Source organism: Cupressus sempervirens, chromosome 5, assembly GCF_028749045.1.
Source record: "Cupressus sempervirens isolate cs-2001-9-10 chromosome 5, ASM2874904v1, whole genome shotgun sequence".
Taxonomy (NCBI): Eukaryota; Viridiplantae; Streptophyta; class Pinopsida; order Cupressales; family Cupressaceae; genus Cupressus; species Cupressus sempervirens.
This window is the reverse complement of record NC_143122.1, coordinates 362,721,546-362,742,070: the sequence shown is the minus strand read 5'-3', so window position 1 is coordinate 362,742,070 and position 20,525 is coordinate 362,721,546. Positions and strand designations below refer to the sequence as shown.

Below are 20,525 nucleotides of genomic sequence, written 5' to 3'. Positions count from 1 at the left end.
TGGCAAAAAAATTGTTAGTTCCCCTTTGACCTGAAATGCATCGTACATTGTTGATCTATCTTCATCAAATGATTGTCACTAAAACTCTTTTATTTACACAAAAATACTTTGTTTAACTTTTCTCTAATATACTACATACATTATTATACTTTCTAAAACTAGATATAGATTTTTTTTTTTTGTAATAATAAGTATATATTTGTTTCAAAATTAGAAATATAGTTTCTCAACAATAACTTAATAAATTATGAAACTTCTTAAACAATTTATAACATAAATATTTCAAATCAAATATTTAAAAAAATAAATAAATTAACAAATATAATAATTAAGCTAACATTATCGTGATTAATTGTTTAAATAAAAACATAATTTAAATTTAATTGAAATAAATGATAAAAATATACTTACTCAATAATATTGTGCTTGTAATATATATTTTTACAATATAAATAATAACCTAATGCAACCTTTATATATTAGTTTGACATAATATTAATATTACACTATATGATATTAAAATTAAATTAAATTTTATAATATATTATTATTAGGTAAAAGTACTCATCATCTATCATCAAATGGAATACATTATACAAAAATAGTTGTCTATCCTTAAATTAAAATTCATTAAGTAACGATCTTAGATTAATTTAGTATTTAAAATAAAAACTATTTGTAATAATATGGATTAATATTATTATTATTAGTTCCTTCCATGACAAGATACTATTGCATCTCTTAGGTGCAATTTTTTAACTTATATTGACTAAACATATTGAAGTATTTTTCAAATGAACAAATTTGTTCTATACTTCGATGATATTGATAAATAAGCATTTTCAAATAATACTATTTATCAATGTTTTCATTGGGTAAGAGGAATAAAGGTAAGGAATTTTTTTTCCAATAACATTAATTTGATAATTTTTTTTGGTACTTGTGGGCTAAGGTAAATGGAGTCCATTAAATAAAAGTACAAATGACAGCTATAAGCCATATAAACTAAAAAAATCTCTAGATCATAGACATATGTAGTTAGGCGTACTAAATACACATACTATGGAACCATTAAATTTATTAATTGTTATCATCCTTTTCTCTTTGATTATTTAACATAATGATATGAGTATATCATCAGAGTTTAATAGTAATGTAAGATGTAACATGTTCCCTATAACATGTGCTTTCTTTTTGGGGGACATTTACAAAAAGAGTTGAGTGTTCCTAAAATCAGTATGTTGATCAAATGATTGTCGCCTTGTTGCTTATCTATGTTAGATGTCATAGGTTGCTTTGACTTTTGCCATGTCATTAGTTATATGTCATCATCATTAGTGGACATTGGACACGTGTCAAGATGCTAAAAGTGCTTAATATAAATGTAAAATGTAACATGTTCCTCATAGCTGAGCATTCCTCAAATTGATTTGAAATACATCTCAGACTATTGATCTATGTTGATCAAATAATCATCGCCTTGTTCGTAGTCCATGTCAGATATTGTGAGTCTCTTTGACTTTCCCATATTATTAGTTACACACCATTATCATTAGTGGACACTAGACACATGTCGAGATTCTAGAAGTGTTTTACAAGATTTGTTGTTGTTTTATTACCCTTGTGGCCTAAAATACACTGTTCATCTCTTTTCATTCAATAGATGAAGGTATCTTTTTTATATTAATATATGTAAATTGTATAATTTATTGTAATATTGCACTAAACTTTATTATAATCTTAATATGATTTATTATATTATACTTAACAATATTGACTACACTAATTTTAATCAAATGATAAATCTTAATGTTTGTCACACACTCTCGTCTTTCTTACAAATTTATAGGAAATTTTAGAACCCTTAAAAACATTAGACTTTTAAGTAGTCAACAAATCCATACAATACGAAGTAAAATAAACTTGCAAACTCTTTATTATTTATTTTTGAAAATTATAACATACATTGTGAATGTGGACTAGTGCCACAACTAGAGGTATGCACTATGATTTTTAATAGCAAAAAGAAATAAAACAATGTCAATATTGGGGTGACGAGCTCTAGAAAACCCTAGTGACTTTCCCCTCCATCTAACTAGAATTCTTCAAAAATGATGAAGCTTGAGAATTCTTGAAGTGATTCATATTGGTCCTCCTCTAGTTTGTTGAGAAAAAATCATTTACAGAGAAAATCCCTAGCAATTAGCACCCATTTTCTATGGTGCTTACACTGCCAAACATTCAAGCCCAACAACAAAAAAGGTTGCATGGCCACATTCTAGCTCGGGAAGAGAATATTGGGGATTTCACTTGCATAAGGGATCCCCATCCCTATTTCTGCAAATAAAAAAATGTCAATGTTGTTGCTCATGTACTCTTTTTTGAAGGTCGTCCTCACCAACATCAAAAAGTCCACCTTTTCTCTTTTGAGGTCAAGGAGAGGGACCAAAAATTGGAACGTAATATTCACATTGACATGATTTTGTAGAAACTTTGGCTCAACACTATTTTCACAACCTCAATTATGAATGGTCCACCCTCCTTGTAAATTGACTTGAGGATTTCATCTAAGAAGGTTCCCAAAAAGGCATTTTTGGGCTCCTTAAATGTGTATATAAGTCAAATTGGAGTGTCCATCTAATTTCTAAATCTATGCAAGTAGGAAAATTAAATTACTTACAAAGCAATGACCTAAACTAGACTAATTAACAATTTGGTTGAAAACTCATAGCCTAAACTTGAGCCACTACCATAATTTGTCTACCAAATTAGTGACTAACAAAGAAAAAGTGAGGAATGAGGAAGAAGGAAGCTTGATTGTCTACACATAACCTTGTTTTCCTAATAGCTTCTTCACTAAATCTATTTATTCCTATGTCCTTCTAGTTCCAATTGATTTAAATGGCTAAATCTTCGAAAATCTTTCCCATGAGTGAATGATTGTAATATTGTCAATACCAAATTGGAAGCGGTGCATGCAGAGTAGATGAAAGAGAGAATGCCACTGACAATGATAAGACATTTATTTAATGTCTACTCAAGTGGATTTGGGTGAACGAAGATGTGCCACCATTCTAGAGACTTTATAGAAGATTAAGGTTTCTTTCAAGACATTAGACTTAAAATAAAACTGCAACCATTGATATATAATCATGGAACGATAGATGGGTGCTAGGTGCACATCACGTCAATCAACAACATCGTGCACTGATATTTGTGATCAATTGCCATTTGACATTCACTCACATGACAGGTAACAAGTACTCAAAAGTGGTTGCTCGCTAGTACTATTAATTTCTTTTCTATTTGTGGGCAACACATTTGCTAATACATTGTATATATTTTCCATCAAAAGAAAATATATTGCCCCATACACTAAATATTTTTCCCCCAAATAAATGCATTAATCACCTTGATTTTTTGAAATTTTCCTATAGTAAAAACCAATCATCAATTCAAATAAAATTTCCCTTGCTATGAATTTTTTTTAGGAAAATAATTAATTTCCCTCCTAAAGAAGATTCACCGAGATTTTACAAATTTTTTACGAGGAAAGTTTCTTAAAAATTATCCTTATATAGACAATGTCTTTACTCCCTCATGTCTTTACCCCTCCTTTGCATACTTATTATTTAATGCATTATTTCAATTAAAAGAAAATAATATTAGTAAATTCTTAAAATTGAAGTTAATAAAATTAGTAGATTGTTAAAGATTTGAACGTTTCTTAAATCTCATTGTGTCTTCTTTTCCAAAAGCATTTTTAATTTCACCCGAGATACCAACCATGCATTTTAACATGCATTTTAAAATGAGCGCTGTATCCTTTATAACAAGGATGCAAAGCGTCTAGTTCTTGCTGATAGAAGAAAATAATATGAATTTTATACAATAGTAACTCTAAAATAATTTGTTGCATTTTGTGTATAAAAAATTAAAAGCTCTACAAAACAACAATCAATAATGATAGAAGGAAATAATATGAATTTTATGCAATAGTAAAATGTATAAAGTCTCTAAAATAATATGAATTTTATATAGTAGTAACTCTAAAATAATTTGTTGCATTTTGTGTATAAAAAATAAAATCCCTACAAAATAAGAATCAATAAATATTTTTTAATGAATTATTTCAAATATAATATAAATGAAAACTTTATAGTTGGAAAAAGTAATTGAATAATAAATTGTACAAACAAATAAAGGAAAAAGTTGCACTTCTTACTAGAGCACAAAACAACCACTCAAATTGTCAATAAATATATTGTGTTGAATTATTTTAAATACAATAAATATGAGAATTTTATAGTTCAAAAAGTAATTGAATAATAAAGTGTTCTAATTGAACAAACAAATTAAAAAATAAAAGTGCATTGAATGCTATAGTTTCCTACCTACAACAAGAACTAATAATAACAAGGACGTAAAGCATCTAGTTCCTGCTGATAGAAGAAAATAATAGTAATTTTATGCAATAATAAAATGTATAAAGTCTAGAAAATAATATGTTGCATTTTGTGTATAAATAACTAAAATCCCCTACAAAACAACAAGTCAATTCATTAATAAATATATTTTTATAAATTATTTCAAATATAATATAGATAAAAACTTTATAGTTGCAAAAAAATTTGAATAATAAATTGTTTTATTGGACAAATAAATAAAAGTTAAATATATTTTTATAAATTATTAGTTCTTTCAAATATAATATAATCTATAAAAACTCTATAGTTGCAAAAAGTAATTGAATAATAAATTGTTTTGACGGAACAAATAAAGGAAAAAGTTGCACTCCCTCTGAAACACAAAATGACCATTCAAATTGTCAATAAATACATTATATTGAATTATTTTAAATATAATAAATATAAAAATTTTATGACTCAAAAACAATTGAATAATAAAATGTTCTAATTACAAAAGCAAATTGAAAGGTGAAAGCGCATTGAATGCTCTAGTTTCCATAGTTCCATAGTTCGCCGTAACTAATAATATAGGCTACCTTGATTCACCAGCTCATTTGTGACAACAAAAGCCCTTTCAGTTTTAGATGGTCTGATGCAACTTCAGTTTAAACATCCCATGGAACAAATTATATCATTTACGGTCTCCCGTGATTTGCAGGTAGAGTTTTCATTTCTCGCATGTGAATTCATTCTTGTAAGTTGCATTTTCTTTTCCTGATTTTCATACGATCCTAAATAACAACAATAATAATTTCCGCAACATAGAGAGTCCTAGATATTTGCCCTCATCTGCTTCAACACATTCGCATAATTTAATGTCAAAGAAAACAGATCTTAGCGAGAAGGGTTAAAAAATATAAAAATAGGAGGAGAAATTGAAATAGATATTCTTCGAAATTATTCGTCGTTCAATTTTTTTATAACCTATGGAATTAACTCTTCAATGAATTTTTTAACGTCTTAGATTTGTAATCAATCTATTTATCGCTTGCATGAGAATTTTTTTATTGATTGCCAGTGGAATATCCATCCCCTGGATAATCTCTTCAACAGAAGATTGATCGGTTTCCTGGTGAAGAATCCCAAAAACCTGAGGATTGCACTTAAACATGGAGGAATCACGCAGCTCAAGGAAGAGCAATAATCCACATATTTTCATCTCTGAATGCTGGAATAAGGTTTTGCCGGACCCATTTAGACGTTGGCAAACACATTCATACTAGGAAGACCAATGTAGCGGGGTAAAAGATGACAACTGGACTCCACGAAGAGTCTTCCCAACGAGATCTGAACTCTGGACTGAAGCTGACCCAAAACAGAATCGCTTTCAATACTGATTTCTATCATAAGTATTAGAAAAATAGAACGGTAGATTTAAAAACAAAGAAACTAAACTTGCAGTTCATTATTTATTATTGGTAATAATAATTACAAATATATAGTCATATAACTTTACCAAGATTCTACAATAATGGTAATATAAAGACAACAAACTAATATAATTGACAACAAACTACTTTATGATTGACAACACACACATGAACTTGACAGCTAACTGAAACTTATTGACACATAACTCAAACACATCTACAATTTTATTTGAGTCCTTTTGTAAATCTCTAACTGATGGAGCATTAAATTCCAACGCCCCCTCTTAATGCAACAACATTAAACTGACATATGATAGGAAATATATAATGCATATTCTTTTCATTGAAAACAGTTCTTAGACTTCAAAGGCCTCTTCAAGTTGCTCCCAACTGCTGGTATACTCATGCAGCTATCATCCAAGCTTTGAAACACCAATGGACACCATTTTTCGCATGAAATGCCTCGTAACCCTCTTAAAGGTATGATGCCAAGCTATCAGATTTTCAGATCTCCATGAATTATTGGACACCAATCCACACGTGTGTCTCATAACCATGATGAGGTATAGTTTCTCCGATCTGTTAGCACCTCAGACTATTGAGCATCTATCTAGCCTCTACTACATGCTTTCCTATTGTCAAAGCATTGGCTTCTTTGAAAAATGACAAGACCTTCATCTTTAAGGAAATAATAACCACTATCAAGATTGGGGGGTGCTTCACCAGGCCTCATCTCCTTGATAGCTTCTTCTCTAATGCTCACAATTTAACAGGAAGATGACTCTGATACCATATTAGAACAATAGAACAGTAGACCTAAAAATTTAGAAACTAAACTTGCAGCTTGTTAGTCATCATTGGTAATACTAATTACAAATATATAGAGTCATATGACTTCATCAAGATTCTATAAATATGGTAAAACAAATGACAACAAACTAATACAGTTGACAACAAACTACTTTATGATTAACAACACACATAAACTTGACAGCTAACTAGAACTTATTGACACCTAGCTCAAACACATCTACAATCTTATTTGATTCCTTTTGTAACTCTCTAACTATTGAAACATTAAATTCCAACAATAGATTCTATCAGAATCAAATCTTCAATAAAATTATCTTCTGTTATCATTTCTTGGTCCATTTCATGGTGTCCCATGCTCTGATAAGATTTTCATGTTAGCAAAAATTCTTCTAACCTTCTAGCTATCACTTCAATTCATTTTTGCTATTGTATGCAGCATTCCTGTTGGGTTTCAGAGATAATTTTGAAATAAACCATGGGCAGAGGAGAAATGCATAAAATGAGCTCTTAAGATTGCATTCATATTCATTCGGTTTGTAAAACAGTACATAATAAATATTATGCTCACTGTAGATCAGAGTAAGCTATTGTATTAATGGTGGACAGATGAATTGGTGAGCCCATGAATAATGTGCATGGTTGAAGAAGGCTAGAAATGGCTAGGTTGGACGACTGTGGGTGGTTGTACAATTCTTGGTCTGTGACAACCGCTTACCTCTAATTAATTTGTTTAACATTCCTCCATAAGTAAATTCTCGAATTCTTCCAAGAAATGGTGGGTCTTGGCCTAATGCCTTCTCAGGCACCCATTTACAATCACTTATCAAATTCTCTCTTTCATATTGCTTTCCCTCATCATAGTCACTTTGGATTTTGACAGTTTACCCCTAACTGATACAATTCTGAAGTGGTTTCAAGATGAACACAAACTTTGTCCTCAAATGGTTTTGGCTAACGACAAACCTCACACAAGTGGTTTTGGTTGACCACGAATCAAGTGCACACATGGTTTTGGATGATCACAAACCGCTATGACAGGAAAAACAATATTACTCTGGACTTTTCTCCTTTTATACCTACATCGAACTTAATTATTGAGTCTCCGTAAAACAACTCCACTTATCAAGATACATGGGTACCTAGTCATTGTACTTGCTAGCTCTATAGAAATCCTTTTCAAATGCATGATTCATCAATATGTTAAACCAAAAAGCTTTAGAGTGTCAGCTACAACTTATCATGCACCTCTTATAAAACTTTGATACAATATATACTTAAGTTTTGTTTTCTCAAAAAGGTAGCTGGCACTCAAACAATTAGCAAAAAGTACATGTGCCCATTAACAACCATCCTTTGATTTGACAACCACCCACATACCATCCACAACTTGACACGATTAAAACATCAATGTCTCGAGGGATATCAATTCAATAATTTTCTTGGGTAACCCAATGACACACATTCTACCACCTCAACGCCAACATGCTCTTCACCAACTAGGAGCACAAATCATCTACCAATCTTCTTTTCACATTACCACTTCTGATAGCGACAACCTTCACAATTAATTTTATCCTCATGACTTGTAGCACATTGCTTGGAACTGACTCTTTTTCAACAACCATCCAAATACTATCAAAAATTTGACATGATTAAACCATCAATCTCTTGGATATCGTCCAACAATTTTCTCAGGAAAGTCAATGACACAAGCATGCTTTATCACCTCAATACCAACATGCTCTTCATTAACTAGGAGCACAAATCATGCTTTATCACCTCAGTACCAACATGCTCTTCATCAACTAGGAGCACAAATCACCGAGCAATCTCCTTTTACATGACTACTCTTGACAGCGACAACCATCACATTTAGACAAATAAATTTTCTTACCTCCGATCCAAACATTTTACACTTGATACAATTGCAGCAATATCTATGGAATAGTAGAAAAATATTTAGTTTTGGAGGGGTTTTGGATGAATGTTTGCATTGGATTGGCTCTGCAACTTTCTCCTGAACGTGTGTGTGGACAACTTGGTGCGCCCCCAAATTGATGTTTTTGGGGCTTCGCACCATTCATCTTTTCTTCTCCCTTACTCTTCTCTTTTTTACTTTTTTCTTTTAATGTGAATTATCTCTGTTTTCTCCTTTTTTGCTTCTTTGTGTGTTCTTATTTGTGTTGCCATACCCTATTTTCCCTATTCCTCTTTCCTCTCTAGTGCCATTTGCCTTGCCATGCCCTTGGAGTTCAGTCCGTTGGGTGTAGTTTGATTTGATGTGGAGAGGAAAGTGTGGCCTTGAATGACCCCGGTTGTACGGGTGTTGGATGGTTTTGCGGGAAGATTGTAGTAAGAATAGAAATGAAAATGGAAATTTTGAAGATTTCAAACAGTTATTAGATAAAACTATTATGGGAGAAGCGGGCGATAAACCCTCATACAAAGCAATCCTTACATAGGGTTCTAAAACCATTTGTCCCCCTTTTGTCGAGTTCAATGGACAATTCATGGTGGCAACAATTGAAGTCGGAATAGTTTTGGGGGAAACCTCCAATGGAAATAGAGTTTGCAGCGGAGTCGACTCTACAAATCACGAAGGAGGAGATGATAAGGCCCCTTCGGATCTTTATAAGACCCTTCATATCTCTCCCAATGATGACATAAAGATTGCCATTAGGAATGAGAGAACATCGTTAAGAAATGTTGCTATATTCTTTGTTGCTATTGATTTTGAGCTTTTACCTTCAAGAAGATTTTTTGATGAATGGATGATTAATTTTTCAGAATCTAAATTTGGCATTTGCATAAGTTTCCGTAGAATGCTTCGAAAAGGTTTTTTTGTTATTTTTCAAAAGCCTTGCCATGCAAGAAAAAGTGCTTAAAAAGGTTTTCAGGAACGTAGGCAAAATAGTTTTCAGGGCTTTCCCATGGTCGGCTGATGGAAAAATTGAATAGGTGATGGCAAGATACTCCCTTCACTGCTTGAAAATTAATAACCTCCAATGAAAGTTCTTGCCCTTTTGCCCCACATTTATAAGAAATTGGGTTTGGTCCTGCTACTAGAGGAATCAAAGATCAAATACCACACCTTAATACCAGAGTGCTTATTGCCCTCTTTCCTGAAGTGGATGTTCCTAAGAGGTTAACTCTGCAATTAGAAGAATCTCTTTTTGAAGGAAATCACTTTGCTAGGCAACCAAAATGCTTGCTTTCATTGTCAGAAGAATGGGCCAACAACTGAATGCCGAGACTTTCTCTCTACAAAGACTCCCTCTCAATAGGGGCAACATTCTCACTGCTTTGATTATCACAATAAATTAGAGCTAATTCCAATGTTGACCAAACAAGGAGCTTTAGCACTGACACTACTACATGATTGTTGATTCCCAACAAAAGGATTCGGCACTCTCCTTGGCTGCTCAAGCTCCGTCCGAATTTCCAAGTACTTGCATCAACCTCATGACCTCTTTGTTCAAGTTTTCCAACAATGTTCCTTTAGAGGAATGATTACAACCCACACCTTTGAAACTTCTGATGTGCTAAAGTCCAGGACTGTCCTCATTGACCTCATCCCAAATCACACTATACTGAAAGTTTGCAAAGCTACCAATGTCAAGTTCAAATTGACTTTGCAATTCTGTTCTTTGCAGTTGAAGAGTTTTACCATGGATTTTAGCACGTGGCCTCGTAGCACTGCAACCCTCTTAGCTGACATATATACTTCTTTAGAAAGCTTCTTCCTGGTCTCTGCTTCCTCAAAGATTGCAAAGAAGTTCACTCTGGGTGTCTCCTCCTTTTAGAAGAAACTGATCTCAAAGATAGGGACTCCATTGTTTAGAGACTATATCTTTTCCAATTGCCTTCCACGGCTGACCCAAACTTGTTACGAGACACAACCATATACTCATGACTGCAAGCTAAGTCGTCATGAACGATCATATCTCCATCTGCCGTGACGTCCGCACTGGATGCCAAATATCTTCCTTATTATGCAATTTCAGATAATGAACCCGTCATTCTTTTTCTTCTTGATGCATCCTGCAACAAAGAGAGATTATTAATAATTCATATAAACAAACTATCCTAAAAGAACATGTATAACTATTTTGAAAGAACTACATAAATCATTCATAAAAGAATATTAAAGAATATGATATGATTGTCTCTATAGACATTAGAAGTGAGAATCTCATGCTCGTATAGGATCTTGGGACTTATTCAATCATCTCCAAAAAGTAGATTTGTGACTAAAATCTTTGAACCTGATGTAGCAGACTGTGCACAACCAAGTTTCTAAGCTCCAGACAATGCCCTCAAAACTTAACATTTAAAGACAGAACGATAGATAAGAAAAGATTGAATAACAATCTGAAATATCCCAGCAAAGTAAGTTAAAAATTTCAATCAAATTTTGTAATGAGCCCATCACTAATCAAATCAGCAACCACTCAAAATTTTTCTACAATCTTGTCCATTGCAAGATATAAATACATATCTCATATAGCTTTCCCTTAAACTGAAGTCTTGAGTACCCAACAGAAAAAGATTAGTGGCTTGCTGATCACTTCAGAATACCTGAACAGATTAAGATCATTCAGTATCTCTTTAATCCATATAGATCAGCATATATGAAGTCTTGAATCTGACCAACTAAAGCTTCAGTCGTGTATCTCAATCACAATTATAAAATCATTTTATTAAATTCAGAATTCGAACCACCTGTATAAAATCTGAATAAGTACTTTGGACTTTGAAGATACCTTCTTAGAGAAAATCAATGCAAATACAACAATAAAAATGACATCTTTAAATTTAGAAAAATAATACTTCAGAATAAGAATGCTTCTGAATTGTCACCAGATTCTTTAAGAGGTGAAGCATCATCAATGTTTGCAGCAGCAGCCTGATGTTTTGGTCTTGAGAAACAATCTCTGGCAATGTGACCGTACTTGTCACATCTTAAACAGTGAATTTTAGAAAGATCCTTCTTTGGTTTAGGAGTTGGATCCGAATTCATATCTCTATAGCTCTTAAAATTTACTATTCTCCATTCACTTCCTTTCTTTTTAGATTTATGAGCAGCAAGAACGTGATCTTCTTCGTGGTGAAATTTCCGCCCATTTCCTCTCGCCTCTGTTCATATATGATAGTTTTGGCCAGATACAATGATAACTAATTGTGGCGACTGTAATCATATGTCCTGGAGACAAGCAATTATCCTTGCATTCAATTGAAACTATACATACCAAATTAAGTATGCAGAAATCTGAATCTACAGATTATATTATCTCTTGGTGATCGGGTAATGATCTCTTGCATGATATTGATCGGGTAATGATCTCTTGCATGATATTGATCAGGTAATGATCAGATGCATTCAATCATTATAGGATCGAGCAGATGATCTGTTTATGTTTATACAGATTGGCGACTTGATATAAATCATGTTTGGTTAAGTATTAACTAGCTGATTAGTATTAGGTAAATAATTGTTTATATCAACAGTCATGTCATAAGCAGACATCAGACATGTCCTCTCATGACATGACTTTTGGTTTCATGTCTTTTGAAACAATACTTATACCCAGCCAAACAACCAAGTGAGGCTTCAAACTCAATTAATGCTCTCTCATTTGATGTTCGGGTACTTGCAGATCTAAAGATCATTCCATTCTTCAGATTTATAAGTTACATTCATTGCCTTCTCAAGTGCAGATTGAGTATTTCAGAGTTGAAGAAAATTCAAACATTCAGATTTGAACACATAGTTTTTCATTGTCATTATAATTCAGATTCAAACGAGAACCTGTCTGATCATAGCCTGCAAATCATATAGAAAATAAAACTATATCAGTCAGATAAGAAGTTTGATTTCATTTACATGGTATCAGAGCCAGGTTAAGGAAGATCCAAATCAAACTTGAGAGATCAGATTATTGACCTTAATATTGTTGTTACATTCCATTCATCAAAATGTCAAACCTGATCAGATTTGAGGATTGCCATGAAGGTGCAAACAACTTCACATCATGGAAGTTGAGAATCATGATGATACTAAAAGGAACAAGTTAGATTCATTTATAAAAGACAAAAAGACAGAACCTAAGCATGAACTAGAAAACTCTCAATGGATTGTGAATAATGAAAAGGCTATGGAATTAATAGTAGATGCAGTTAGGGACCACACAATACCTATATTGACAAAATAGGAAATTGCATACCTTATGTTCAAATCTTTTGAGAACACATTTGAAATAAGTAACACTGGCAGAACCCTTGCATTAAAGAGACAAATGAATCACATAAGCATGAACAAAGGAGATTCCGTCAATGCATTCTTTATGAGAATAACAGAGCTGCGGGACCAACTATCAACTGTTGGGTACAGAATTGATAGGAAAGAGTTATCTCTAATAGCTTTAGGTGCCCTACCAAATTCATGTGAGTCATTCGTTCAAGGCATAAGTGCAAAATCAAAACTTCCAAAATTGGATAGGTTTAGATCTGATTGTATTAAGAGGAAGCTAGACAGATGTCAAAAGGAAATAAACAAAAACCTATAGATGAGGATATTCATGTCCTAAACACAAATCCACGTAAGAAAGGAAAAAAGTACTTCAAAAGGAAAAGAAATATTCATGGAAAGGGTTCATCCAAGCAGAGAAGGGATGTTTCTCAAGTTCAAGGCTTTAGATGTGATCAATATGGACACTATGTTGTCAAATGCCCGGACAAGACAAAGAAACAAACATCCTATGCTAAAGTTGGAAAAACAGATACAAAAGATGATTATGAGAAGTTCTAATTCTCTTCAACACTATCAAATCATGTATCAAACAAATTCAACACATGGGTGATTGATAGTGTGTCATCAAGACATATCACTGGGTCCCAAGAACATCTCGATACTATAGTGGAAGAAACCGACAAAGAGGTAACCATTGGGGATGATTTAGCACATTCTGTAAAAGGGGTGAACTTGTACCATCAAATTAGAATCAAGTATCACTATCCAACTAAAATATGTACTATTTGTACCTAGAATTAAGAGAAACCAAGTATCAATATCTGCCCTAGAAGATAATGGATATAGGGTCACCTTTTTGGATGTGAAAGTTTTGGCACAACCAAAGAACTCTACATATAATAAAGCTAAAACTATAGGTATAAGACAAGGATACCTTTACAAACTTTGCACTGAATCTAAACACTCATTCATGAAACCTCTGACTCCAATTAGATTTGGCATTGAAGATTAGGACATATACACTTTCGTGCCCTAACCTCCATGGAAAAATTGGTAACAGGATTGCCCAAACTAATTTAACTTATAGTAGGACATGTAAAGGGTGTACCTTAGGGAGAAACACTAAGGGATCTTTTCAAAATAGTTTGAGCATAACTAAAAATATATTGGAATTAGTCCACTCTGACTTATGTGGACCCATGTTTGGGAGGTTCACTCTATTATATAATTTTTGTGGATGATTTCTCCCCAAAGACCTGGATCTACTTCATTAAGTGTAGAGATTCAGAAGAGATCCTTAGAAGGTTCAAAGAGTTCAAAGCCATAACAAAAAACTCATCTGGAAAGAAATTAAAACAATGAGAACAGACAATGGGAAAGAATACACTTAAGAAATCTTTGAAGAATTTTGTGTTAATGTCATGATTAAGAGGGAGTTTTTTGTACCCTATAATCCTCAACAAAATGGGGTAGCTGAGAGGAAAAATAGAACTACTGTAATTTGTGGAGGCTACAAAATGTAATGACCCTACTAAAATCTGATCCCAAAATGCTGATAAAGGTTCAAGAAAACACTTTGCATACAAGGGTCATATGACTGATATAAAATTTAGTATTATTTTATGGCTCCTTCCTTCACTTAGCATCAAGAAGAATGCTTGTAAGAAGATTCTGAATTGACTAAACAATGACCTAACATGAATGTGCAACTTATTCTGACAATATTCAATGCATATATGTGACTGAAAAGTACTTGCAATATGCAGCTACAGCAACTAATAATTTTGACAAACACTTGGGATGCAAAAATTATAACATTATTTATGCCAAAAAGAGAACCTACAGCCAATTGACATTTTGTCAAACAATTGGCATGCAAACTAATAAGCTGATCATGAATGAAATGAACACCTATAGCCAACTGGCATTTTTACAAACAGTTGGTATGCAAACTAACTAGCTGCTAAATAATAATATTGAATTGCTCAAATGACACCAGCAACTATTATCTCCTTAATTGCAATGAAATTTCTAATACAATGCTCATGAAATATGGCCAAGACTTTTTTGGCATTTACATGGATTACAAAAATGATAATGCTGGTATAATGCACACCTACAGCTGAAACTTATAACACCTAAAATGCAATGCAAACAAAGGAACCTGGTTGTAGATGGCTGTAATAATTTTCTCCAATGCTATCTTCCTGCTTTGCTTTTTCTATTCTGCTTTTTTCAGATCTGTTTTTTCACTTTGCTTTTTCGAACTGCTTTTTCAGACTGTTTTTTTTCGGATTTGCTTTTTCGAGCTACTTTTTCGAACCTGCTTTTTCGGATTGCTTTTTCGGCCTGCTTTTTCGGTTCTGCTTTTTCGGCCCGCTTTAAAAAACAAATCAAACCCTCTTGAACTGAAGTAGAAACTTCCTCAAGATATGCAATTAAAATTCCTTCAAACAAATCCTCTAGATGTTGGCCCTTGGCCACAGTTATGCTCAGCTTGAGATAGCTGAATACTATCTCCAAAGTGCAACCCTTCAGAAGATCTTTCACTTCCTCAGTTATACGATCTGCTGGGAGGTATTGTTCCCAAAGACCAATTGAAAATTTGCAAACCTAGATGGTACCACAAATGCTCATAGAGAAAAGGTAGTAGAATCATCAAATCCAGTCTGTCCAAATGAGAGGCCAAGCCCTCTATTTATTCACTTTTCTAAGAAGTTACTAAGAACTTCTAGAAGCATCCATTATAAAATCCTATTATAATGCACTTTTATAATTAAATAACTTTATAAAATAAAAGTGCAATCTCAACTTAAAATTATAACATGTAGGCCGCATATAAAAAGTAATGATAAAATAATATCTCCAAGAGCATAATAAGCCATCCAATCCTCAAATAAACGCCAGAATGACTCTCTCATCACAACCACCAGTCTACGAGAGTCCGTGATAGACTAATATGGCACACAAAACGATGTCAACCAAAACGGGGACATTACAATGGAAATTAAAACAATGAGAACAGACAATGGGAAAGAATACACTTAAGAAATCTTTGAAGAATTTTGTGTTAATGTCATGATTAAGAGTGAGTTTTTTGTACCCTATAATCTTCAACAAAATGGGGTAGCTGAGAGGAAAAATAGAACTATTGTAATTTGTGGAGGCTACAAAATCAATGATGTATGACCAAAACTTAGACAACTCATTTTGGGAAGAAGCATCAAGAACAACTGTTTACATCCAAAACAAATGTCCCCATTCACATCTTGATAATTAAAATCTTGAAGAGGTTGTTACTGGCCTAAAACCTGACATATGCCATTTAAGCTTATTTGGTTGTCTTGTGTATATTCATATGCCCAAAGAGAAGAGGTCAAATTTAGAACCTTTGGGGAGGACAGAAATTTTTGCAGGCTTTAGTGAAACCTTAAAAGCCTACAAAATCTACATGCCTAAACAAAGACAAATAGAATTGAGCAGAGATGTCATATTTGAGGAAGACATTGCCTTTAAAAGGGCAAAGAACTCAAATGAGTTAGAAATTCAGAATTCACCCACAAATATGGAGGAAGACCCTAATCTTGAGTTTCAGAGGGAGTAGCCAAAAGAAACCTCAAATGAAAACCTAATTGACCCTAATAATTAGAGGGAGCATCAAGAAGAAAATTAGGATAATAACAACAAGAAAAGACCACTTTGGGCTAGAAAAATGATTGAGTAAGTTGAAAACTTTGCAACACCCAAAGGAACCTTTAGAGAAAGTAAGAGGCCTAATAGTTTCTCAAGCTATGTAGCCTTAATGAGCGAAATCATAGACTCATAGCCTACTAGTGTAATAGAAGATCTCAAACATCAATTATGGAAAGATGTCATGATAAAAGAGTACCAATCCATCTTGAAAAATGATGTATGGGATATAGTACTAGACCTAAAGAGAAATATGTTGTCTCCTCCAAATGACTCTTTAAAATCAAACATGTTGTAGATGGCAGTATAGAGAAACACAAAACACGTTTTGTTTCCAGAGGGTTCTCTCAAGAAGGAAGGTATTGAGTACAGGGAGACATTTGCACTTGTTGCTAGATATACTTTTGTTAGAGCAACAATTAAAGGTTGGGAGATGCACCAGGTGGATTTGAAAATTGCATTATTGAACGAGACAATAAAAAAAGAAGTCTATTTAGAACATCATGAAGATTTTGTGGTTCATAATGCAGCCCCACATGTATGCAAATTGAAGAAATCCCTATACAAACTTAAACAGGCTCCCCTAGCATGGTGTGAAAGGATCGACAACTATCTTATAGGATTAGGCTTTTCATGTTGTAGACCCTAATCTTTGCTTAAAAATTATTAAATGTGATATGTTAATACTAATCCTATATGTTGATGGCTTGTTAATTACACGTGAAGATCCTATAGTGTTGTTGACGTGCTAATTACATGAGAAGATCACCTTATTTGTAATTTTAAAGGGACTTGGCTTCAGAGTTCGATATGAAGGACTTGGGTATTTTGCACCACTTCCTAGGTTTGGAAGCCTAGAAGTAACCTGATGGTATTCTTTAGAATCAAGGAAAATACACTATTGATATTTTGAAAAGATTTCGGATTTTAAATTGTAGACCGATGTCCACACCCAAGGAAACTAACTTACATAAGTTAAAAGAGGCAACAACAGATTCCAGATTTGCAGATCCTACCCTTTATAGACAGATAGATTGATCACCGATGTACTTGGTTAATACTCGACCTGATATTTCCTATGCAGTGAATGCTTTGTATTTGTTTATGTGTAAACCACAGGAGATACACCTTATTGTTGCAAAACATATATTGAGGTACCTACTGAATACTGTTGGATATGAACTCAAATATAAGAAAGTTGATCTACATCTACATGGATACTCTATTTCACATTGGACTGGAAGTGTGACCGATCGAAAAAGCATGTCAAGATGTTGCTTCTGTTTGGGATCAGCCATGATTCCTTGGATTAAGCAGGAAACAGTCTTCAGTAGCACAAAGCTCTACAAAAGCTGAATACAATGTAACCTGTGTGGGAGCTAGAGAATTAGTATGACTTCAAAAGTTGATTATGAGATTATTTGGTGAGCCCCTGAAGCCTACTACTATCCACTGCGACAATCAAAGTTGTTGATCGATCTAAGCATATAGAGATTCCTTATCACTATGTGAGAGATATGGTAGAAAGGAATGCAATCCAGCTAGAGTATATTGGTACAAGTGGTCAAACAACAAACATTCTCACCAAGCCTCTCTCCAGAGTTATAGTTGAACACTTTAGAAAGAAATTTGGTATGGTTGAAATGTAAGTTAGTGAGACTAAGTCTCAACTTTTGTTTTGTACTAATACACATACACGCACGTACACACGCAAAGATGTTTAATGTGTAAACTCCTTTGCCATATGTGTGACTCAATGACTTTATGGGCCCCTTATATACATTACTGAAAGGTGATGATCTTTCTGATAATATACACTTGTATCTAACATTGTAAGGTGACAACTTTACAATTTTCACTATCATGACGAATATCATGTGACTTGATATTCGTATATATGTCATGATGGTTAGTATCTTATGGACATTTTGATAGGATATCATGAGATGTGATATCTGTTGTATATCATTATGTTCTTTTTGAGATAATCACGGTGGATATTATGTGACGTCGTATTTGTAGACATTTTGTGATATGTTATGATAGACATCATGAGATGTTCTGTTAGTGCACATGCCATAACCAGGGTATAAGAATGCCATGTGACTTGATGTTCTCTATACTTCTCGATATCATGAGTTATGTGATACATGAAGTGATTTGTACTTAATTATCATCCCTAGCTAAGAGGGAGTGTTGATATATAATAGCTTCGGTCAGATACAAGGATAATTGATTGTGGTAACTGTATTCATATATCATGGGGGCGAGCAATTATCCTTGCATTCAATAGAAACTATATGTACCAAATTATGTATGCATAAATCTGAATCTACAGATTATATTTATATATTAAATTATCTCTTGGTGATTGAGTAATGATCTCTTGCATTAGATCGATCAGGTAATGATCAGATGCATTCAGTCATAATAGGATCGAGCAGATGATCTATTTATGTTTATATAGATCGGTGACTTGATATAATCATGTTTGGTTAATCATTAACTTAACTGATTAGTATTAGGTAAATGATCGAATATATCAACAGTCAGGTCATTATTGGACATGGGACATGTCCTCTCATGACATGACTTTTGGTCATGTCTTTTGAAACAATACTTATACCCAGCTGAACAACCAAGAGAGGCATTAAAATCAATTAATGCTCTCTTATTTGGTGTTTGGGTACTTGCAGATCTAAAGAACATTCTTTCTAGTGCTCAGATTTATAAGTTACATTCATTGCCTTCTCAAGTGCAAATTGGGTACTTCAGAATTGAAGAAAATTCAAACATTCAGATTTGACCGCATAGTTTTTTATTGTCATCATAATTCAGATTCAATCTACGACCTGTCTGATCATAACCTGCAAATCATAGAGAAAATAAAACTATATTAGTCTGATAAGAAGTTTGAATTCATTTACGGCGTCCAATCTGCATTCCACTTGAACGCAATCATCTCTCAAGCAATCAATCTTGGTAGTTCATCTCTTCCACTAATACCCAGAATGGAAGATTACCAAGAGTGAGGAAGGCCATTCATGGCCAACATATCCAGTTCTTTGTACTCAGTTTATTCTCCAACAACATTTAACTGATCCTTCAATTCTGTATTCTTCATAAAGAAAGATACAACAGGTTCTCCTTTAGCTATCTTAATGTGTGGGAGTTGACGTCTCAAGGCTAAGGCTCTACTAGTGTTGTTGAATCCATACAAACTTTGAAGGCAATTAAACATTGCTTTGGCTGAATTCAACTTTGATATAACTGGTACCAACTGATCCTTAACAAATTCAATTAGTACATTTCTTGACATGATATTGTTCTTTCTCCATTGAGCTTTCTTAGTGCCCATTAGGCTCAGCTACATCAGGCTTGACGTAGTTAAGAAGATCAATCTCTTCAAGTGCAATTAGGTCCCTGAAGCTGCATGAAGTGAAGCTGGATGCTTCCAACCCGTCTTCAACTTTCAACCCACTCACCATTATAGAAATCTGAAATAGACAAATTGAAGGAAGAGCAAAAGGTAATTCAAAATCTAAAACTTTTGGTTCTAGATCATTTTCCTTAGGCCCAAACTGATATCATGTTAAATTTTAAATTAGAATAAATAAAATGCAATGAACTGAAATTTAAAACATGAAGAACAGAGGACACAAAAGACTTATCCTGGGAAACCCCTCGACTTGAGAGTGAAAAAACCAACCCAGAAAAATATTGATCCTTTATTTAGTTCTCAAACAAATACTAAGATTGCTCGCTTTTGATTGAGAAATTTAAACAGTCAATCGATAAGCCTTATTTTCCTTATACACAGATTAATCACTTTGGCTATATATGTAACAGAATAACAAATAACCAAGAGAATCTCGCAGATATTCAGATTGTATACACTATAATGACAGTGTTGAACAACTACACAATACTGTC

At 33.3% G+C, this 20,525-nt stretch overlaps 1 protein-coding gene across 4 annotated transcripts in view; it reads left to right on the top strand.

Moving 5' to 3' along the window:
- The first annotated feature begins 4,955 nt into the window (after positions 1–4,955).
- Positions 4,956–20,525, top strand: part of LOC149556236 (transcription factor IIIB) — a 137,378-nt gene continuing 121,808 nt past the window's right edge. Inside the window, exon 1 of one of the 4 annotated variants that reach the window (XM_089830386.1) lies at positions 4,956–5,127. Coding sequence is in view for 1 of the 4 variants with exons in the window: in XM_089830385.1 (XP_089686511.1) it covers positions 5,062–5,127 (66 nt within the window). In the remaining 3 variants the exon portion in view is untranslated. Of the gene's footprint in view, positions 5,164–20,525 lie in introns of all 4 variants that reach the window. The other 3 variants (XM_089830383.1, XM_089830385.1, XM_089830384.1) reach the window with 3 other exon arrangements.